This window comes from Leopardus geoffroyi, chromosome E2 (assembly GCF_018350155.1).
Source record: "Leopardus geoffroyi isolate Oge1 chromosome E2, O.geoffroyi_Oge1_pat1.0, whole genome shotgun sequence".
Taxonomy (NCBI): Eukaryota; Metazoa; Chordata; class Mammalia; order Carnivora; family Felidae; genus Leopardus; species Leopardus geoffroyi.
In genome coordinates this window covers 44966050-44990956 of record NC_059335.1, presented here as the reverse complement: position 1 = coordinate 44990956, position 24907 = coordinate 44966050, and the positions used below count along the sequence as shown (strand labels likewise).

The 24907-nt window shown below is 36.0% G+C and overlaps 1 protein-coding gene across 11 annotated transcripts in view; it reads right to left on the bottom strand.

Moving 5' to 3' along the window:
- Window positions 1–24907, bottom strand: part of NFAT5 (nuclear factor of activated T cells 5) — a 119525-nt gene that overhangs the window by 23284 nt on the left and 71334 nt on the right. For all 11 annotated transcript variants that reach the window (XM_045443329.1, XM_045443330.1, XM_045443331.1 and 8 more), the window contains 4 exons: window positions 24411–24583; window positions 13687–13821; window positions 13515–13567; window positions 4202–4334 (listed from right to left, as the gene is read on the bottom strand). In XM_045443329.1, coding sequence (XP_045299285.1) covers window positions 4202–4334; window positions 13515–13567; window positions 13687–13821; window positions 24411–24583 — 494 coding nt within the window. The remainder of the gene's footprint in view (window positions 1–4201; window positions 4335–13514; window positions 13568–13686; window positions 13822–24410; window positions 24584–24907) is intronic.

Below are 24907 nucleotides of genomic sequence, written 5' to 3'. Positions count from 1 at the left end.
ATAAAGAGCTAGTCAATTGTGGATAAAGAGACAAAATGTACACATCTAAGAATGAACTTAAATAATTTATTGTGCTACATGGAAGGTCCAACAAATGATATACAGGGAGTTGAATGGAAAAGAAATCCATAGACAGTTTTAATTATTTATTTTTAAAGATTTTGTTTTAATTTTTTAGTTTTTTAGATTTTATATTTTTAAGTAATCTCTACACCCAACATGGGGCTTGAACTCACAACCCTGAGATCAAGAGTTGCATGCTCTTCCAACAGTCAGCCAGATATCCCTCTAGACATTAAAAAAAATTTTTTTTAATGTTTATCTATTTTTGAGAGAGAGAGAGAGAGAGAGAGAGACAGAGTGCAAGTGGTGGAGGGGGTAGAGAGAGAGAGAGGGAGACACAGAATCTGAAGTGGGCTCCAGGCTCTGAGCTGTCAGCACAGAGCCCAACGAGGGGCTTGAACTCACAAACTGCAAGACCATCATCTGAGCTGAAGTCCGATGTTTAACCGACTGAGTCACCCAGATGCCCCTACTTCTAGATAGTTTTAAAGCATAACATTAATTCTAACAATTACAGATTTTAAAATAGAAAATAATCTTTGAAACCACTTTAAATTTCTACTTTTATTTATTTTTATTTTTTATTATTTAAATTTTAAGTAGGCTCCACACACAAGGTGGGGCTCAAACTCATAACCCCTGAGATCAAGAGTTGCGTGCTCTACCGACTGAGCTGGCCAGGTACCCCTTAAATTTCTATTTTTATTTTTTTTAATTTTTATTTTATTTTATTTTGAGAGAGAGAGAGAGAGAGAGACAGACAGACAGAACATGATCAGGGGAGGGGCAGAGAATCCCAAGCGGGCTCTGCACGGTCAGTGTGCAGCCTGATGTGGGGCTTGACCTCATGAACTATGAGATCATGACCTGAGCCAAAATCAAGAGTTAGATGCTTAACCGACTGGGCCACCCAGGTGCCTCTTAAATGTCTTCTTTTAAAATTAAGTTTTAGTCATTTCTTGTTAGAGTAACAAAACGATGAACAAATGTTATGTCCTTCATTTCATACAGAAATCACCACTGCTGAGTCACTACAAAATTAACCTAATGTGATTTATGTGTCGTAATAGACTGAAGTAAAAGCTTTGGTGACTAACTGGCAATAAAACAAAGGTTTTATGACCCTGCAAAGTAACTAAATGTTTGAGAACATGCACGTGCAATGCCCCTTTTTAGCAGTAATAGATTCAGGGGGCTTTAGAAGGGCTTGTGTCTGAAAGAGTGTGCAAAGCCAGTTTATGTTCACTTGAGCCCTTGTCCAATCCTACTTTTAGACCATGTACCAAGTACCCATAATATCCATTTTTTCTGCAAAACTATTCTAGACTATGTGTGGAGTCTTAGACCTACGGAATGGACAAAGCTTGGAAGCACTGGTTGGTGCATTAAGGTCCTCTAGGTATAGCATGGAGCTAGGAAAGGGAAAGGCGGTTGACAGGCTGGGTATTCTCTTTTCTCCTGTTGCCACATCCAGCTTGGAACTCCCAAGGCATTATGATAATCCTAAATCTGGCCTTCCAGTTTGATATGAAAGTATCTTGGTCAAATTAGGAGAATAGGATATATTTAATTAGCCAGTTTATTTATAACTTTTAAATATTTAGACAAATAGTATAATAGTCGCCATTTCTACTCTGACTTGTGAATATTAGGGTAGGCCTAGTTTTTCCTCTTATAATTATACACCACTGAATATTCAAATATTTAACCACAGTCCTCAGATGAATCACAACAGCAACTGGATGATCATAATGAGGTAGTGCAAATTTTCTATAACCAAGCTTTCCTGAAATCATATTCTCTCTCACATAAACCTGAAAAGATTATCACATTTTATAAAATACAAAAAAGTGAAATTATGGGAAGATTCTTTGATTAGCTATATCATAAAGGCAGAAACTGAAGCATTACATCTTATTACAAAGTTTGCATACTACTTATTTATTCAATTAAGAGTTTCTGAGAGTGAATGCTATCTACAGAATACAAAATATGAAGAGAAAAACTTAAAAGAATAAACATATGTTAATGATTGCCTAAATGTGGCCAAAGATAGTCAATTAGTATAGGCTATAAAGCAGAGGACTTAAAAGCTGTTTTATCTGGCAATCTATCAAAGGGAAATTTCTTTCTTTTTTTTAAGTTTATTTATTTTTGAGAGAGAGAAAGAGAGAGGATGTCAACAAGGGAGGGGCAGAAAGAAGGAGAGAGCAAGAATCCTAAGCAGCCTCTGTGCTGTCAGCACAGAGCCTGATGCGGGGCTCGAATTCCTGAACCGTGAGATCATGACCTGAGCCAAAATCAAGAGTCGGATGCTTAATCCACTAAGCCACCCAGGTGCCCTGGGAAATTTCTAGTAATCAGCATTTATCACTAAGAAATGAAGATTCTTAGTGCTGACTCTAAGCACTTTAAAGTCCTGATGTTCTTCATCAGTAATCAATAAAAACAAACAAATGACAACAAAACCTCAGGACTGCAAAATCTTTCAGGCTACCCTGACCACATACATACACTTCTTTCTTTCCTTCCCACACAAATGACACAGAAGTTCATTAGGAAGAACGTTCTTCTGTACCAATTATGCCAGCTTTTGCTGCATGGGTAAGCTCCTCTTCACATAAAATATTAAATGCCACTATTTAGTAATTAGCATTTAGTAAAATGTGTTAACTACCATTATTTTTTAAATAAAACTTTCTTGGATTTTTGAGACCTTCCTAGAAAGAGAACAATTAAATATGTGGTCTGAGTATCTTCTCTTTCCTGTTTTTGTTGAAACCAATATATTATTTCTAAACTTTGCCTTTTTCTGTCTGAAAATTTTACTGCTGATATTTTATTCTAACACAACTATTAACTTCATTAATGTTATATATACTGTGGCATACTTTTGTAGCAGACTAGTGCATAATAAGCAATGCTGTGAAATCTAGACATATTTTTTAAAAGGGAGACACATTAAGTGAGAGAAAGTATTATCAAGACTAGTTACAACTCTGCCCTAGCTAAAGTTTCCATTACTTTTTCTTGCCAGGGCTTTCTTTCCCCACCACCTTTATTCACTTTGTACCTCACTGAATCCTGAAGTATTTGGGAATAACATAAACAATAAACTTTTAAATATGGAAGAACTGCTAATTCTGACGTATGCCTGAGACTGGAACAAACTGAAGCAATGGTAAACATGGCAGAAATCAAGCCTAGGTCAATGGAACATGTGAAGAATTTTAATTAGCAAATTAAACTTTCCAAACTGTTCTCCCTACTTTTGCTACAAAAAGGCTTCTCCTCTTCAGGCAACTAAATCAATGTAGGCAAAAAATTCCTAAGAGGGGCATGTGAGTGGCTCAGTTGGTTAAGAGTCCAACTTTGGCTCAGGTCATGATCTCACAGTTCATGAGATCTCATAGTTCACAGCGCACTGGTCTGCAGTCAGTGCAGACCCGCTTCTGATCCTGTGTCCCCCTTCCTTCTGCCCCTCCCCTGCTCTCTCTCTCAAAACTAAATAACCATTAAAAAAAAATTCTTAAGACACTTTTTACCTAGAGATCTTCTAACCTTTTAGGATTTCAATTGCTTTTATTGCTCTGGTTTCTAAAGCAACTATTTTACCTAAGTTCTTAAAATTATATTTAAAATACTTATTAACCAGCAGACTTTGATATTTTTGACTACACAAATTAGAAAATGTTACAGGCATATAATTCTATTCGTGATTTTATCATTTATCAATCCAAGCCTATCTCTCACTTCTCCCGAAATGCATCCTATAAGCCAGACTGAGACTAAACTATTAGCAGTTACCCAAAGTTGTCACTTTGACCTTTCTGCACATAAAAGGTCCTTAATGAATGGCACTTATTACTAAGGAGTAATTTGTATGATATAATTTTGAAGAGTAGGACTTGAGAGCATTCCTAGCTTTTCTTTAACCAGGACAGCACAAGGCAAAATGACACCCTAGATGTAAGAGCAAAAGCAGTATTTGGTGGCTATCTTCTTAGGAAATAATGCCCTTAGTATCAACTCATCTTAGCATACAACTTTTTCATTTTGCTTGGCTGGACTTCAATTGCTTCCAAAGAACTAGAAATTAATTATTGGTTTTAGATCAGAATTCTTTATTTTGACATACCTGGGTCTGGAGTGTAAGTGAATGGCTGAACATCATGAGATCTTCCAGCATTGGTCACTACATATATTCCCACGGAGACTGGCAAAGTTATATGTTGGTCATGATATGGGGGAACCTTCACAATAAGATGATTCTAAATTTAAAGGAAATAACAAGAGTCAAAAAGAAGCAATATTTAAATTAAAATTTTGAAATAAAAATTATAATTAAGTAGATTTCCTTTTAGCAGCAAAATGTAAAGAGTCTGACTAGGGAAAAAATGTATTTTAAAGCTCAGATTCACAGGCATCGGGACATTAATCTTAAAATTGCCTTTAATGTTTTACAGTGGCTTACAAGGTCCTTTTCCTGTCAACTGTATCTCTTTTCCATTCTCCCCCAGCTTGTTACACTCTGGCTACACTGAGCTTCTTAGTCCATTCTTTTAACATACTAAATTCATTTTTTTACCTCAGAGGCTTTACAACTTGCTGGTCTCTCCCACTGGAATATTCTTCCTTCACCTCTTCAAATGTCTAGTTCCTTATCCATTGTCAGGTCTTATTCAAATGTTACCTCCACAGAGAAGTCTTCTGTGACCATCCTATCTAAAGTAGCACCCTTCCCAACCTGGTCACATAATCTTGTTTATTTCTAAAATAGCATTTAGCACCACTTGAAATTACTGTAGTTATTTGCTTGTTTTTTGTCTCTCTCCAATTACAAGAATGTAAGCTCCATAAGAACCTAGGATGTTTTCTTTTTTATTCTATATCCACTGTTAAGTATCTTATACAAAATACATGCAAATATATTTGCTGAATAAAAGAATGAATATAATTTTAAGGGAAAAATACGTCCACCAAGCACAATGTTAGTTATCATATGTTTTGGACAACATTAATTGTGAAATGTACTTTACAATGCAATTTACACTACTTCCTAACCACGTTAATTTTCATTTAAAGTCAAATAGAGCAAATCAAAGTTATTTTTTGTCAGAATAGTTGGCAGAAGCATCCTTATAAGAAAAAAGTTCATAAATGCTTCACCAGCACTCATTCAAGGGGACTGCATCTTCTTTTTTTTTTTTTTTTTTAAATCAACGTTTATTTATTTTTGGGACAGAGAGAGACAGAGCATGAACAGGGGAGGGGCAGAGAGAGAGGGAGACACAGAATCGGAAACAGGCTCCAGGCTCTGAGCCATCAGCCCAGAGCCTGACGCGGGGCTCGAACTCACGGACCGCGAGATCGTGACCTGGCTGAAGTCGGACGCTTAACCGACTGCGCCACCCAGGCGCCCCAGGGACTGCATCTTCTTGGAAGATAACCATGAACCATATCTGACTTATGCCCTTCTTCCCCAGTACATTACAGAACTGGGAAGGAATATTAAGGGGTAATGATTATGTTTTTCTACTAGGATGTGATATGCAGAAGGCCAATACTGACAACTGAAGGTGATGTGAGTTTGATGACGTTTGTTATTTAGCTAGACTATAGTTGGTTGATTCAGTTGAATAGATCAAATGACAAGTGGGATCAAGGTCAAGGTTTCAATTTCTGAGCACTTACTTTGTTTCTAAGCTATCTTAAGACACTATGAAATAGTCAAAACAGCTTCTGATTTATGGCAGTTAGGCTTCTTAAGCCCAGTTAGCCATCTCAAAAACAAAACAAAACAAAACAAAACAAAACAAAACAAAAACACATTTTTAAGCCACATGAAAAAAACATGTATACATGTGTGTATGTCCACAGATATTGAGGGACAAAAATCTGAGAGCACAGATTCAGTGCACATGAGGTCATCAAGAAATGTACCTGCAATGATCCAATTTCTAAGAAACAGTTTTAAAATTCCATCGACTCTTAATTTTACTCTTTTGTTTAAACACTGTAACTATGTCACAAACTACCTACAGTTAAAGAAATGGTTGAATAGATGTTCTTGTGAGGTGTCCTCCTCGTTTGTATTTAAAAACTTTTATTACACTTGCTTTGGAGAGCATACTTAAACTTAATTTGAAATCTTTAAAAAACTAGAGGGCTTGGGTGGCTCAGTTGGTTAAGTGTCTGACTTTGGTTCAGGTCATGATCTCACGGCTCATGAGTTTGGGCCCTGCATCAGACACTGTGCTGACAGCTCAGAGTCTGGACCCTGCTTTGGATTCTGTGTCTCCCTCTCTCTCTGCCCCTCCCTCTCCCACTTGTGCTCTATCTCTCTCAAAAACAAACATTAAAAATTTTTTTAAAAAATGGAATCTTTAAAAAACCAAATGAACTGGGGCACCTGGGTGGCTCACTCAGCTAAGTGTCTAACTTTGGCTCAAGTCATGATGTCATGGTTTGTGAGTTTGAGCCCCACATTGGGCTCTGTGTTGGCAGCTCAGAGCCTGGAGATTGCTTTAGATTCTGTGTCTCATTCTCTCTCTGCCCCTCCCCTGCTTGTGCTCTGTCTCTCAAAAAATAAATGTAAAAAAAAAAATTAAAAACAAACACAAATGAACCTATTTAAAAAAAAATTTTTTTTTAAACGTTTATTTACTATTAAGAGACAGAGAGAGACAGAGCATGAGCATGGGAGGGGCAGAGAGAGAAGGAGACAGAGAATTCGAAGCAGGCTCCAGGCTCTGAGCTGTCAGCACAGAGCCCGACGCGGGGCTCGAACTCACAAACCGCGATATCATGACCTGAGCCGCAGTCAGACACTTAACCGACTGAGCCACCCAGGCGCCCCCAAATGAACCTATTTCGATATTAATCCTTCATACTGCCTCAATCTGAATCTAGAAATTCTACAAGTGATTTGAAATAAAAAATAAGTAAATTATGAATAGTGACAGAAAGTTTGCTTCTTTAGAGGTGCCTGGGTTAAGTTAAGAATCCTGCTTGGGATTCTCCTTCTTCTCTCTCTCACAAACTTTTATTTATTTTTAATGTTTATTTATTCTTAATGTTTACTTATTTTGAGAGAGAGCGAGAGAGAAAAAGTACACACAAGGTGACAAATGGCAGAGAGAGAGAGAGACAGAATCCCAAGCAGGCTCTATGCTGGCAACACAGAAACTGCTATGGGGCTCGATCCCACAAACCCTAGGAACATGACCTGAGCCCAAATCGAGAGTCCAATGCTTAACCGATTGAGCCACCCAGGCTCTAGTTCCCTTTATTATTATTATTATTATTTTAAAGTTTATTTATCTTAAGAGAGAGCAGGATAGAGAGAGTGCAAGCAGAGAAGGGGCACAGAGAGAGAGGGAGAAAGAGAGAATGCCAGGCAGGCTTCGCAGTGTCAGCGTGGAGCCCGACGTGGGGCTCAAACTCATGACCCATGAGATCATGTGATCCAAGCCAAAACCAAGAGTCAGATGCTTAACTGACTGAGCCATCCAGGCGGCCCCCGCCTCTAGTTCCCTTTTTGAATCACTTCCACATTTCAAGCTGTGAAACTCTCTTGCTTTCTTTCAAAACAAACTTATCTTTAACACTATATGTAAATGCACATATAGAGAGAAAAAAAAGACTATATGTATATCTATATATATGTATGAGATCTATTACATATTGATTTTTAAGATCTATATCTTTTATATATATTTAATGGGCAATTCCTACAGAATTCATCTGGAATTGTTAAAATGGTAATAAATAAAATGACTCTGCATACCTATTATGGCTTTGAATAGAAGAGCCAAATATTAAACAAAGAACTGTTTTCCCAGATTTCATTAATCTGAATTTTTAAATAATAAAAAAGTTTAATATCTGAGGAGTTGATTTGGGGATTGCAAATGAATAGTCATTACAATTACTCATAATTGTAATTTGCAAAGTTATCTTTATTTTTAAAATATTTTTAAAGTTTATTTTTTTATTTTGAGAAAGAGCATGAGAACGCACAGTAGGGGCAGAGAGAGAATCCCAAGAAGGCTCTGCACTCTTAGTGCAGCGCCCTACACAGGGCTTAAACTCACAAACTGCAAGATCATGACCCGAGCTAAACCAAGAATCAGATGCTTAACCAACTGAGCAACCCAGGCAACCCAGCAAGGTTACCTTTAAGTGGTCTTTTCTACTATACTATCTTTTCATCAATTTTTAATATTGTGGAGGTCCTTTTAGCTTTTCTGTAGAGGCCTGATATTTCTGTATGGACCACAATTTCTTTTCTGTTGCTGTTTGAGTATCCTTCCCTCTAAATGTTTAATATTTTAAATAGATTTTATTTTTTTTAAGTAATTTCTACATGTGGGGCTCAAAACCACAATCCCTAGATCAAGAGTCACATGCACCACTGACTGAGTCAGCCAAGCACTCCTAAATGTTAATTTTTTTAAATTTTAATATAATCTGTTGGATCAATTCTTTATATCTCCACTGTGATCCCATTCTAAAACACTTCCCAGAGAGTCCCTTAAGAAAAAAAAGAAAAAAAAAAAAAAAAAGAGAGAAAGTTCTCTGAAAAAGATAAACTTAAAAATGAAGAGAAGAACCACAGAATTAATGAAAAATCATATTATGTTTTAGTTTGTTATACATACTTGCTTGCAAAAACCCCAGGACCTCTAGATATAGCCACCAAATAAGGACATTAATTCCTTTTCATTCCACCATGTCTTATTTTTATGATTACTCTTCTTTAATCTATGGTAGCTGGCATTAACTACCCTGCAAAAAATTGTTTTAAGAATATTAGCTACCCCATGCCTCAAAGGTAAAGAAGGAAGGAAGGAAAAAAGGATAAAGGAAAGAATGGAGAAGAAAGGAAGGGGGAGAGGGGGAGGTAGACAAAGAGGAGGAGGAGGAGGAGGAGGAGGAAGAGGGAGGACAAGGAGGAGGAGGAGGAGGAGGAACAAAGACTTCTTAATATAGTTCTACATGAGATAGCAAGTTAAGACTATAATTTGTTTGGGGACATCTTATTAATATTTTGTGTAATTTATAGGGTGAGTTTCTCCGTCTCCAGAACTAATTTTCTTTTCTTTTTTTTTTTTTTTTTAATTTTTTTTTTTCAACGTTTATTTATTTTTGGGACAGAGAGAGACAGAGCATGAACGGGGGAGGGGCAGAGAGAGAGGGAGACACAGAATCGGAAACAGGCTCCAGGCTCTGAGCCATCAGCCCAGAGCCCGACGCGGGGCTCGAACTCACGGACCGCGAGATCGTGACCTGGCTGAAGTCGGACGCTTAACTGACTGCGCCACCCAGGCGCCCCCAGAACTAATTTTCTTTTCCAAAAAGCTGCATCACAGGATAAGGTGATAGACAGACAGATAGATAGATAGAAAGAAAGGAAGGGAGGGAGGGAGGAAGAAAAGAAAAAGAAAGGAAGAAAGGAAGAAAGGAAGGAAGGAAGGAAGGAAGGAAGGAAGGAAGGAAGAAAGAAAGAAAGAAAGAAAGAAAGAAAGAAAGAAAGAAAGAAAGAAAGAAAGAAAGAAAGAAAGAAACACAGGCATATTACTAGCAAGGGAGTTTACATTAATCTAACCAACTCATCAAAACCCAAAACATGTTTATGGCACACACAGAAGTACTGCATGGATAAATAAACCTTCAGTCAGGACCAAAACTATAGGTATGCAAAAACCTGGTTGAAATCAGGGTTTGAAGTGCCCTCAGGAAGAAAAAGGAACCACAGACCCTAGAGTCCTCTTTTTCTTCAAAGTAAATAAAATAAACTAACAAGTTTTGCATGAGTATCTGTTAAGTGCTTAATATTATGAGGAACACAGAAGAGTCATATTACATTGCCCCTAACTTCTAGAAGTCCTCAAGAGGAAGCCACTGTTGGTTCATGGAGAGTGGGAATGGTCTGATCTAATAACTTGTATAAGAAATCATAAAATGTTAGAAGGAACCTCAAATAATCTAGTAAAAAAAATTGTTTTGAGACAGAGGGGGTGCAAGTGAGTGAGGGGCAAAGAGAGAGAGAGAGAGAGAGACAGAGAGGGAGAGAGAGAAGCAGGGCTCACCTGAAGCAGGGCTCATGTTTACCTGAAGCGGGGCCTGAGCTTACCCAATGTGGGCCTCGAACTGAGTTCATGACCTGAGCTGAAGTCAGATATTTAACAACTAAGCCACCCAGGTGCCCCCATCTAGTAAAATTTTATAGACTAGAAAACTGGGGCACAAAAGTGTTTTTTTCTCTTATTTAGGTAACATAGATGGTTAATGACAAAGCAAGTGCTAGAACTGCAGTTATGACAGAGATTGCCCAGGGGCGCCTGGGTGGCTCAGTCAGTTAAGTGTCCAACTTTGGCTCAGGTCATGATCTCATGGTTTGTGAGTTCGAGCCCAGCGTCGGGCTCTGTGCTGACAGCTCAGGGCCTGGAGCTTGCTTCAGATTCTGTGTCTCCCTCTCTTTCTCTCTCAAAAATAAATAAAAACATTAAAATAAATATCAGCAAAACTGAAAGCCAACCGACACAATGTGAGAAGATATTTGCAAATGACATATCAGAGAAAGGGTTAGTATCCAAAATCTACAAAGAACTTATCAAACTCAACACCCAAAAAACAAATAATCCAGTGAAGAAAGGGGCAAAAGACATGAATAGACACTTCTCCAAAGAAGACATCCAGATGGTCAACCGACACATCAAAAAATGCTCAACATCACTCATCATCAGGGAAATACAAAGCAAAACCACAATGAGATACTGCCTCACATCTGTCAGAATGGCTAACATGAACAACTCAGGCAACCACAGATGTTGGTGAGGATGCAGAGAAAGAGGATCTCTTTTGCCCTGCTGGTGGGAATGCAAGCTGGTGCAGCCACTCTGGAAAACAGTATGGAGGTTTCTCAAAAAACTAAAAATAGAACTAGCCTACGACCCAGCAATTGTACTACTAGGCATTTATCCAAGGGATACAGGTGTGCTGTTTTGAAGGGACACATGCACCCCCAGGTTTATAGCAGCACTATCAACAATAGCCAAAGTATGGAAAGAGCCCAAATGTCCATCGATGGATGAATGGATAAAGAAAATGTGGTATACATATATACAGTGGAGTATTACTCGGCAATCGAAAAGAATGAAATCTTGCCATTTGCAACTCTGTGGATGGAACTGGAGGGTATTATGCTAAGTGAAATTAGTCAGAGAAAAGACAAAAATCATATGATTTCACTCATATGAGGACTTTAAGAGACAAAACAGATGAACATAAGGGAAGGGAAACAAAAATAATATAAAAACAGGGAGGGGGACAAAACAAAACAGACTCCTAAATATGGAGAACAAACTGAGGGATGCTGGAGGGGTTATGGGAGGGGTGATGGGCTAAATGGGTAAGGGGAATTAAGGAATCTATTGAAATCATTGCTTCACTATATACTAACCAATTTGGATGTAAATTTTACAAAATAAAAAATAAAGTTAAATTAAAAAAAAAAAAAAGAAACCAGAACCTCAAAAAAAAGAAAGAAAGAAAGAAAGAAAGAAATGAAAAATAAAATAAATAAATAAAAGTCATGACATCCTTTAAAAAAAAAAAAAAAGAGATTGCCCAGGGGTGCCTGGGTGGATCAGTCAGTTAAGAGGCTAACGTCTGCTCAGGTCATGATCTCATGATTCATGAGTTTGAGCTCTGCATCAGGCTCTCTGCTGTCAGCATGGAGCCTGTTCCAGATCTTCTGTCTCCACTCTTTCTGTCCCTCTCCCACTCAGGATTTCTCTTTCTCTCAAAAAACAGAACAAAACAAAACAAAACAAAACATTATTTTAATAAATTTTAATAAATTAGCATTTATTATTTAGAAGTTTATAAATAAACTTAACATTCAATAACATTAAAAAAAAAAAAAGATTGCCCAATGGTATATGCGACAAAGGAATGACTATTAAGTCCTACTATCTCTTTTTGACAGCATGTGGTAGCATAAACTAGAGGAAAACTTTCTACAAAGCATTTGTCTAGGTATATAAAACCCCCCACTTTATATGATACCATATACTTTACTAAGACTAAGGTCTAGTTTTTGGTGATCTTGAAGACCCTAGAATTTCCCGTCTGATAGAAATTATCTCTGACTGGGGGCTCTGACTATTGAACAATCAGTACAGAACAATGTGATTTATGAAGGGGACTTATGGCTTGGGTAAACCTCTTAATTGATAATACTCTGCATATTGTCACACATGGATGTGCTGAGAGTGTAAGTAAGGTTTCCCTGAGGGCAACAAAAGCTTTGTCTTTGGGACCTTCCCATACCAAGCTCTACGAATATTTCCCTTTGGCTGGTTCTGATTTGTGTCCTTTTGCTGTAATAAAACTGAAATTAAATATAGTGCATCCTGATTTCTGTGAGTTATTCTAGCAAATCTGAGTGGGGAGTGGGAACCCCTAAATTTGAAGCCATTTGTTAAAAAAACGAGAGTGGTCAGGAGACCCCTGAACTTGTGGCTGGTATCTGAAGTGAGGGCAGCCTTAGGGAATATTGTGCCCTTAGCTTTGAATATGGCAATATGTTATAACAGATATACATTTTAAATTTTACTTTTTAAAAAATGGAAAGAAATAAATTTAAAAACTAAAAAGAAATTATAAACATTTTTGATAAAATGGTTCATCTCTAATTTTTGTCTCTTTCAGCTCTCTGCTTGCTTTCGTGTGCTTTGACTCCAATTAGTATTTAATGGTAAATTTTAGGCTTTAGGTATTTTACACATTAGTTTGTTTCTGCTTTGCTGTTCTCTCCCTGTGATATACACCTGTATGTGCTACTCTTCTGCATATGTCTTCTATCTGATTGGTTCATAAATTTATCCTTCTCTTCTCTGCTAGTACCAATTTCTTTAAGTTTGATACCATTTGTTCTACATCCTAATTCTCAAGTCAGTTTTTTTATCCTTGTTTTTAAGCTCTTTTTCCTTGTCATTTTGAGAATAATACACATGATGAGGTCCTACAAATACAGACTCTTTAACAGAAGTATAACAAACAGTACCTCTGCAAAAAAAGTAACTGACAAACAAAACACTTCAGGTACTCAACAAATAAGTTTCCCTTTGATTTAACCAAATAGTAGGTTAGGATAATCCAAATCCTCAGAGCAAACAAATCTTATAAAAGAAATGTCTCATTTATTAAAAATGGTAATTTACCAATGCTCCTAATTTTTAAAAATAGAGAACTGTGGAATAATACTACTTCAATTAAAGAAACTCAAGAAAGAAAATGAAATGATTTCTATGAAACCCACATAAAGAAGAAATTTAATCTGTTGATTCAGGAAAATTTCAGAACAAAACAATTTCTCAGAGAGTAAACAAACTAAAAACAAAACAAAATAAAAACAAACTATAGAAAGGCTTAAATTATACCTGATGAAATAATTCCATGTCAATTTCAGCTTCTGACTTCCAAGAGTTTTCATCTGATTGAAATAAAAACAGTAATTTACTAAAATTTTGAAACTTTTTTTACTTTGTAACTATACCTTTATAACAAAGTATAACATGCAACAATCTCAGTACCAGTACTATGCCTACTTACCAGAAATATTTTCTTGGAAAATAACTTTAGTTCCTTTCAGAAAGTTCTTGCCGATTAAAAATACTTCTTCCTCTCCTTTCACTGAACAGCTATGCAAGCTTTTCTTTAAGATTTCTGGCACTCCTGCTGGCTGAGCTGTGGGTACACATAAGCGTTCCATAAAAAGAACCACCAACACTTATTTCTTTTCTAAAATCAACTCAATTATCCAGTTCTAAAGAAGTTCTCTTTGTTGACCCCTGAGTTTGACATCCTGGACTGTGCAACTTAACTTTCACCCTAACAGAGAAAAAAAACCCAGGAAAGCCCTATTAATTTTTAATAACTCTTAAAAGATTTTGTAGGGATGGATTAATGTCTAAGATTAGGTTTTATTACATGTCATCTTTGTTTTCTCATTATGTGAATAATAAAGTTTTAAAATGTGAGCTCAGGCATTTTTTTGTCTTAATATTTTTTAAAAATTCTACTTAAAAACAACCTTGTCCCACAACCCTAACCTCAAAAATGTCAGCTATGCTTTGCCATTATAGTACAAGATTTTTGAGGCAATGTGTGCCTCTGAGTGGTACTGACGGTTTCTTTAAGTATCTACACCCAGGACTCAAGAGGCTTCATACCAGAAGAACACCTAAAAACAGACTGAATCCAATTTAGAATAGTTTTTTCTACCAGGGGATGTCCCTGAATTAGGATAACCTGAGCTTAAGAAATAAAATGCACTTGTTTTTAAAATTTTAAATTTAACTAACTAACCACTGCTAAAATTAACAAAGAAGTTGAGGGGCGCCTTGGGTGTCTCAGCCAGTTAAGCGGCTGACTTCAGCTCAGGTCATGATGTCACCCTTCATGGGTTCGAGGCCCACATGGGGCTCCATGCTGACAGCTCAGAGCCTGGAGCCTGATTCAGATTTTGTGTCTCCCTCTCTCTCTCTCTCCTTCTCCCTCACTCGTGCTCTGTCTCTCTCTCCCAAAAATAAGTAAACAGGGGCTCCTGGGAGACTCAGTCAGTTAAGCGCCTGACTTTAAGCTCAGGTCATGATCTCAACGTTCCTGAGTTCGAGCCTCACGTCGGGCTCTGTGCTGACAGCTCAGAGCCTGGAGCCTGCTTTGGATTCTGTGTTTCCCTCTCTCTTTGCCCCTCCCTCACTCATGCACTCTCTCCCTGTTTGTCAAAAATAACATTAAAAAATGTTTTTAAAAAATAAGTAAACATTAGAAAAATTTTTTTAAATATAACACAAATAAGTTGGAAAGTACTGACAGGGGCTAGATCTAACGAATTGATTATAATTAGCCTAACAACTTCCTCATGCCAGGATTTCTGTGAGAATTTTATAGGTATTGCTTAGCAAAACAGGTTTCAAGGTCAAGTAAATCTGGGAAATAATGGATTAAAGTTAAATGAACAAAATTAATATTCAATATATACTATAAATAAATATCCAAGAAGTGAATATAGTATCCAGTTTCCCCCTTATGTTAGACTCCAGAAACATTCTTCCTTACTGATACCTAAGGACTGGTTTTCTACTGGTTTTCTGGGATGCTAGTGTATGCAAATAAATACCTTTTAAGTACTCAAAAGAACTGCTCCCCAGGAGGTTAAGCACTTGGACACAGATTATACTATGTGGCATTTTAGTAAACCCTCACAACATATGCACTGCAAAGGTAAACTTAAATATGGCTTATACAACTCACCACCTTCTAAATTAATAAAATATTCCACTAAACTTTAGGAAAAGCTTTTTTCTTAGACACTTCTATATTTAAATAGTTAATTTTATCCTTATAAGAATACAATATGGGAAATATTTAATGTCAAAATATTCACTGTTCCTCTTTCCCTAGGTCCTTCCTCGTGGAAAGGCTGTAATTCTTGCTCCACTCGCATCAGGGCTGGCCATGTGCCTTGTTTGTATAATGAAATGTGACCTGAAATAATGTGCCAGTTCCAAGGAAAACCTTTATAAGAACCTCACGTGGTTCCACCATTTCCTTTTTTCTTCTACTACAAAAATGGCAAAGTTCCAGATAAAGGCAGCTTCTTCAGCCTGGATCCGACAATGAAGAAAATGGATCCACTTCCAAACCACAGTCAGTATTATCACAAAGTGAGGGAGAAGTAGGACTACTGTTGAATGCCACTGAGTTTGTTACTGCAACATCATTTAGCCTCACTTATTGATACAAACTAGTAAGTATCCTAGCCTTTTAAAATATTTAAATGGCAAATGACATTTTCAGGAATGTCTAAGAATTTAAAAGAAATTGTGAATGTATATCCATATACATTGGTTAGAACACACAGGGTTAATGCATGAGGACAATGGAAATGGTTATTGGTCACGTGTTGGCAATCATATACCCCCTTTAAATGAAGAATTAACTAATTTATAGCTTTTTAATGTTTATTTATTTTTGAGAAAGAGAGAGACAGAGCACAAGCAAGGGAAGGGCAGAGAGGGAGACACAGAATCCGAAGCAGGCTCCAGGCTATGAGCCGTCAGCACAGAGCCCAATGCGGAGCTCAAACCCACAAACCATGAGATCATGACTTGAGCCAAAGTCAGATGCTTAACCAACTGAGTCATTCAGGTGCCCTTAATTTATAGCTTTTTAGAGTAACACTGGAACTAGATATTTGTTTTAAAAGGACATTAAAAAAATACTAAATATTACTTTGAGTAGAAAACAAGAGGTGCAAAATTAGATGAACACACTGTATTAACAAAATGAATGGAAAGTCTATAACCTTTCACCCCATTTTCAAATACTATGTGGAAATTCCATTTCAGTGATGCTTATCAAAACTTTTTTTTCCTATCTCATTTTTTCCTTTTATGTATTAAGGTCATAAGATGGCCAAATGAGACTCCTCTGAAGGTACAACGTGTATACATCTTCTACATACTTGTATTTACATTATACAAAGAACTAGTCTGTTACTGTTCAAGATAATTTAACTTTTGACCTTAAAAGGTCCTTTCTATTAAAAAGTTTAATGGTTACCCAACAGCCCAGACATTATATTAAACAGAAGTAAAGTCAGTATTATTTAAGCATTAACTATTTTATTTTTATCTTTAAGTAATTAGTAAACCAGTTCTTCAAAGTGATCACACTGCTTAAAAAATTATAACGCAAAAAAAGCAGCCACTTTTCTGATATTATAAAAACAATGTGCTTCTAGATGCTTTTCAAATAGTAGCCTCAAATATAAAGCTGAAAAAGGGCACCTGGGTGGTTCAGTTGGTTAAGCATCCAACTTCAGCTCAGGTCATGATCTCATAGTTTGTGAGTTCGGGCCCCACACTGGGCTCTGTGCTGATAGCTCAGAGCCTGGAGCCTGCTTTGGATTCTCTGTCTCTCTCTCTCTCCCTGCCCCTACCCCACTCACACTCTGTCTCTCTCTCTCTCTTTCTCAAAAAATGAATAAACATTAAAATAAATAAATAAAGGGAAAAAAATGAATATCTGAATACTGAAAAATAACAAAGCAAGTATTTCAAAGTGCCAAAAGAATTGGTAAAACTTTTTGATAATGTCTCTGAAGAGTTGGAAACTTTACTCAATGATATTATCCTTTTCCTAAAGTTGTGGGATACACAGAAACAAGGGAGGTAGAAACTTGTTAAATTCAGTCAGATTTAATACAATAATCATTGTAAGATAAAATCCAATATACATTATAGCAAAGAAAGCTATTTCTTCTTATTTTGCTGTATTTAAAAAATTAGTATTTGGGGTGGATACTAAAAAAGTATGCAAGCTGATACTCTTAGATTGATCTAGTGTCATCAAATAAAAAATGTATGCCTGTATTGTCTGGAGAAATAGAAATGCATCAAGAATATAAAAGGGGATAATTCTTCCATCCCCTTAAAAACAAACAAACAAAAACCGACAATGGAGCCAATGGTCATTGTTAAACTAACAAATAGAAGTAGGACTTCTTTTTGAACGTCACAAAGCACATGAATTCTGGCAATAGCCCTTCTTTCCACTGAGTGTTTCTAGATGGAAGATGAAGTGTCTGTTTCCTCTCCTCCCTTCCACCTCTATCACCTTTGGCCCCTCTTTCTTTTTTACCTCCCTCTTATTTTCCTGTTTCCTTCTACCTCCCATTCCAATTCTAACCCTTCATACTAACCTATTTCCTCTTCACCTCTCTTTCTACTCCAATTGCTCAAACCTGCCAAAAAGGTTATATTCATGGAAATAAACATAAACCAAAAACCCATAATCAACATTCTTATTTTTAATTTTTTAAATAAAAAGATTTTTTGGGTCCTTTGTTTCACTGTGTATTACCTATATGTTTACTTTTCCTCTTCCCTCATATCCCACTCCAAAGCCGAAGTGCAAGCCTCAGGCTTCCTAAGGTGGTCAGGTTAAAATTCAAATTCTTTAGCTCAACACACAAATCTTTACAAAAGAGATCTTGCCTAGCTCTACTGGCTTCAAATCTTACTACTTCTTCATAGTATCTTTTTATTCCAATCATATCAAACTCTTTTTAATTCCCCTAAAAGAAGCATACACTTTCATGGAGTAGATTTATATTCACTGTTCCTTCTGACGAGGATAATCTTCATCTAAACCCTGTCCTGCCCCGGTTTACTTCTATTTGTCTTTCTAGATACTGCACAAATATTACTATCTCCAAACAAGATGGTCTTCTTTCCTAATGTTTCCATTGTACCCTACTGATGCATCTATTGTTGCTTTTTTTCTTTTTTTTTTTAAACAGAGAGAGAGCACATGTGTGCACAGGAGAAGGGGCAGAAGGAGACAGAGAATCTCAAGCAGGCTAGATCTCCCCACTGAGAGATCATTACCTGAGCCGAAATCAAGAGTTGGATGCTTAACTGAATGAGCCACCCAAGCACCCCTACTATAGTCTTTATATCATTTTATAACAGGACATTGACTTGTCTGTTTTTTCCTCTAGCTTGTTAGAGTAAGCTCCTTAAGCTATCATGTCTTTATTTCCAGAGTTGGGCATGTTGTAACTATCCCTTAAATTAGCTATGAAGTTTTGGGGCACCCAGGTGGTTCAGTTGGTTAAGCATCTGACTCTTGATTTCAGCTTGGCTTATGATCTCACAGTTCGTGGGTGTGAGCGGGCAGTGCAGAGCCTGCTTGGGATTCTCTCTCTCTCCCTCTCTCTCTCTCCCTCTCTCTCCCTCTCTCTCTCTCTCTCTCTCTCTCTGCACCCTGCCCCCCATGCTCTCTTTCTCTCAAAATAAATAAGCTTAAAAAAAAATTAGCTATGAAGTCTTCTCAAAACATTGCTAAGATCCAACTTTGGAGATTCTAACTAAGCGGCTTTTTTTTTTTTTTTTTTGTAAATCCTAAATGTACCACAGAAGACTAACAAATAGCCAGGATTGAGGCACAATGCATTTATATTGAATAAATGATGACAGAATGTCAATCAGGCAGTATTCTGTTAGAATACAGTACTGTTTCTATGAAGTAAATTGTAGCCCCAATAAGCACAACTGTTAAAAAAAAAAAAAAAAAAAAAAGCCCATCTGAACAATTTTACTGCCTGCCAAAATTTGCTGACCAATCCAATGAATACAAATATTTTGGTAGTAAATCATATTTTGTTTTCAAAAATAATTCAAATAAAATTATTGAAAAACAGAGGTAAAATGATCATAAAATTAAAACAAAGAATTCAGTTCCCTTCAATATTTTCAGAAAACTGATGTTAAAACAGGGAATAGAAGTACAGAGAAATGGTTTTTTACTTTTTAAAAAACTTGTCTTCTATTAGTCATAAATGAACTTCAAAGAAATGTTAAACAAGAAAACTGTCCACCATATGATCCAGCAATTCTATTCCAAAGTCTATACTCAAGAGAACTGAAACCACATGCCCACACAAAACCTGTACACGTATCTTCATAGTAGCCTTATTCACAACCAAAAGTTGGAAACAACCCAAATGTCCATGAGTGGATGAATGGATAAACAAATTGTGGTATATCCAAACAATGGAATACCATTTAGCCAAAGTGCCTGATATATGCTACAGTATCAGTGGATCTTGAAAACATTATGCTAAGTGAAAGAAGCCAGATAAAAAGACCACACAGTGTATGATCCCATTTACATGAAATGTATAGAATAGGCAAATCCATAGAGACAGAAAATAGAACAGTGGTTACCAGGGTCTGGAGTAATAGAATAGAGAGTGACTGCTAAGAGTTACAGGATTTCTTTCTTTCTTTCTTTCTTTCTTTTTTTAATGATTATTTATTTTTGAGAGTGAGACTGAGAGATAGAGCACAAGCTGGGGAGGGGCACAGCAAGAGGGAGACACAGAATCTGAAACAGGCTCCAGGCTCTGAGCTGTCAGCCCAGAGCCCGACATGGGGCTTGAACTCAGGAACTGTGAGATCATGACCTGAGCTGAAGTCAGACACTTAACCGACTAAGCCACCCCAGCACCCCAGGGTTTCTTTTTGAGGTAGCAATAAAAATGTTCTAAAATTAGATCATGGTGATGGTTGTACAACTTTGAATATGATAAAAAATTGTACACATTAAAAGGCTCAAATGCAAGGTGTGCAAATTATATCTCAGTGAACTATTATAAAAGAAAAAAAAGAAACCATCTTCTATGGGACAGAAAGCATAAGACTGACTGTACATAAATTTAAGATAATTAAGTGCCTATATGTTAATACCCTAATTATAAGCTATACAATTTAAGAAGTATATCTGCTATTATATTAAAATTGATAAAAATAAAATCTTTCCTATATTCTGCAGTAGACACCAGCTCAAAACAATGAACAACAAAAAAAATCAGATTATCTCCTATTTCTTTGTTCATTTCTTAACCTGAACAGTTTCATCCCTCTCCTATTATACAAAAAGTGAAACTAATCATTTCTATTTTATTAATAACACAGTACTATTGTTAAGATCAAATGGGATAATGTAGCACTATTATTAACAGGAAACTCCATTAGATTAATATTCACTAGAGAGGTGAAATGAGTGAACTACGGAAGAGTTGGAACCAGGGCTTGGGCATGATTATCCCAGTCTTCTTTCCTCTCTCTTCTGCATCTGCCTACATGCATAAAGCATACATTTTAAACTTTTAATATTTATTTATTTTTGAAAGAAGGAGAGAGCATGAGCTGGGGAGGGACAGAGAGAGAGGGAAACAGGATCCGCAGCAGACTCCATGCTGACACAGAGAGCTTGACGTGGTGCTCGAACCCACAAACCATGAGATAACCTGACCCTAAGTTGGACACTTAACCAACTGAACCACCCAAGTGCCCCTCACCTGTAGGACACCTGTTGTGTGTCCTAATGCTAATATTTAAACAACAGTAATTAAAAAGTAATAAAATTTTTTTAATATTTCATTTTGTTACCAGTTTAACAATAAAAAAGACTGACCAACCTACAGACTGCTGTGTAGTGTATTTAAAGAAAACTCATGATCAAGTAAAGTTACATTCTGAACACAGAATAAGGACACTCATTACATAAGATGACAGGTTTTTAGAAAAATCAAATCACCAATCCATTAGGAATGTACAGGTCAGGAGGCTTAGAGGTGCCTGGCTGGCTCAGTTGGAAGAGCATGTGACTCTTGATCTCAGGGTTGTGAGTTCAAGCTCCACATTGGGTATAGAGATTACTTATGTAATTTTTTTTTTTGTAAGAGTCTTAGACTCTTGCCTAAATGATTAGACCTAATTGATATTCATAGAAATCACTATTAGAAATATTTTAAAGCTAGCTATACATTTTAAGGAAAAAATCCTATTTGCATGAAATTCTATGAAAATAACAATAAGAAATAAATAGGGAAATTATTGTCTAAACATATTTGCAAATTAAAAGAAGCATGGCAACTATTACTGCCTCTTTATTTATTTCTTCTTGCAAAAAATATTAAATTTGAGAATTGACACACAATGTTACAATAATTTCAAATGTACAACACAGTGATTAAACAACTCTATACCTTATGCTATGCTCACTATCATATGTTAGTGTTATCATATGTTAGCTCAGCTATCATATGTTACCTACCATGCAATGCTATTCTAATACTATTAACTGTATTTCTGTACCTTTTATTCTCTTTCATTCCATAACTGGAAGCCTGTATCCTCTACTCCACTTCATCCATTCTGCCCATCCCCCAGCTCCCTGGCAGCCATCAGTTTGTTCTCTGTATTTACAAGTCTTATTCTTTTTATTTATTCACATTTCTTTTGTTTTTTAGATGCTACATATAAGTGAAATCATATGGTATTTGTCTTTCTCTGCCTGACTTACTTCACTTAGCATAATACCCTGTAGGTACATCTATGTTGTCACAGATGGCAAGACCTCATCATTAGTATCCCTTTCTTTCAAAGAAAGTACTGCTCATTTGTATCTAATCCAATTTCTCTAAGCAGATGGAAAGTAACAAATAGTCAATTAAAGGAATAAAAATATATATCCTACATCTCCATAATAAATGACTTCTATAAAAGAAAATGGAAGGGACCATATGGGTATTCAAGTAAAATCCCCCAACTGAAATCTATTTTCTAAATTCATAAAGTCTAAATTACACAACATAAATCTCCTAGGTAGAGGAAGCAGTTCACTAACACAATCTCGTTCTGTAACTATTGACCTAACCATTCACAGGCCATGGCTAGGATGAAATAAAGTGCTCAAACTTGGTTTCAGCACTGCAATTTTAAGTGATTGTAATGACAATATAGCATAGTGGCTAAAAGAGGCTGTGAATCTTGGTCTTATTATTTACTAGCTACGTGATCTTGAGGAAGTTATTTAATCTAAGTCTTAGTTTCATCAACTGTAGAGTGGAATCCATATAAGGTAACAGAGAAGAGTAAATGATACAATGCTTATAAACAAAATCCCCGGCATACAGAGTTCAAAGCATGTTAACTTTTATCATTAACTGTATATCCTTTCCACTGTGCGCTGCTGCTTCTAAGGGCTGTCATATCCACCCCCCACCTCGACTCCCAGAGAGAGAGACTTTTTGAAATATGGACATATATTATCTTTAATAGTGATAATTAACAAATGATAATAATTACAGATGAAATTTCAGAAAATCATGTTTTCTATTTCTTTTGTATTCTCTACCACCTTTAGCTGAATATATATCTTAACAATACCTTAATGAAACAGAAAATGAAGAAGTGACTAAACAAACTAATGAAAGAAAGAGCAAATGATTACATAAAGTTGGCAACCATTTGCCAGTCTCTGCTAAAGTAGTAGGATGTGAATTATCTAGCATTTCTGGCTCTGGCCTCCAGAGAATGGCTATGGTCATGCTCAAAGTATTACTTCACATAAAAAAATAAATGCATACACACCACTAAAATTGGAACTGTATCCTAGTAAGAGTCAAGTTGGAACATATCACAAATTATAGTAAATCCAGAATTGGAGCACCCCAATTAGAAAAGCTTAAGAATTCAATAAACCATCTATAGACTCTTTATTTTGTCTTTATCTAAATGTAATAGAATGGACATGGAATATATGATCTGTAAAAGCAGTCTATTTATAATTGCACATCACCCAGAAATAGCCTAAAGAAATACTAGTATCAAAACAAATTTGTTATAATAACAAAAAATAGAGAAATCCAACTGAGCTCTCTTGAGATCAGAAAGATATTTTAGTACTTTAAAAAAGACTATGGTGTTTGCTAAGCTAAAGTACGGCTATAAGCATTTTTGAGATGAATTAAAAGAAAGGGAAAATAAGATTTACAAAGGATGAATAATTTGACAAAACAAAAATACAATTACAAAGGCTGTGTAACTCTCCTAGGGGTAGCAAGGTCATAGTACCCAAAACAACCCAACAGGAAATTCAATTGAATGGAACAGTCTATTCTGCTCTTCTGAATTCAGGTGTAAATTATAATGAAGCAATGCTAAAGAAAATTACACTCAATGAAAATCTTAAGTGATACATAAGGGAAAAAATTTTCTATTTACTGCTTGTAATAATGCTCATTATAGGGAAACTAGAATATACTGTGAGGCACATACAACAATAAGATTAAATTTAAACACACATGTACACACATCATTTACTTCCTAAGCCAAGATTAGCAAAATAAGAATTATGATTCCCACTTCTGAAAACTATACTTTAATGCTTTAATTTGTAATCAGAACTCCAACTGCTGTATATTTACAAAGTTCTACTTACCTTAATGTTTCTTATGTTCTAATACCAAACAGACTTAAGATCACAGCAATTTATCACACAATGAAGAATCCTTTGGCTTTGGAATTTAATTCAGGTAAACCATTCAAAGTACTTTTAAAAAAAATTTTTTTTTTTTTTTTAATTTTAAGTAGGCTCCACAGCCCATATGGGGCTTGAACTCACGACCCTGAGATCAAGAGTCACATGCTCTAGCACCTGAGCCAGCCAGGTGTCCCCTCAAATTACCTTTAAAAGTAGTATGGGATAATAATAGGGAACTACAAAATGCTACATATCTTCTCAATTTTACTTGCAATTATCCACCTATAGTCTAGGAAACCTGACTACAACTTTTAAAATGCTTCAAATTTTGCACCATTATAAGCTACAGTCTTTAAAACATCTGAAATTTAGCTATGTCTGAAAATTAATAGAAAACAAAACAAAAAAAACTTGATATGTATTTTCTTACTTACTACATAAAATCGGAGAGGAGGGTGTTTGCAGTGTCAAAGTGGAGCCATCTTTCCTTGTGATATTAACTCTAAAAACCAATCTTGCACGAGTGCTTTTTTTCTTGGAACCAGCAATTCCTATTCTGGCTTCAACATCAGCATTCCTCAATTTCAATATCCCTACGCAGTCCACCCTGACACAGAAAAAAATACATTAACCAATATTTTCTGTTATATAAATAACACAATATTCTTAACCAAATAAGTTTCTTTTTTAAAAAATTTGCTAATTATTAATTTTTTGAATATGTAATACAATTATAACGTTCCAAATTCAAAAAATACAGAAGGTTAAATTCTGAATATTCATAATTCTTAACCTTGACAACTTTTCATTTACAATAATGCAAAAAGTAGTAAAGTAAAATCACTATTTCAAAATCGGAACGTAAGTAATAGCTTACAAGAGATACTTCTGCCATAGCAAGGGAGGGGCAGAAAGAGAGGGAGAGAATCCC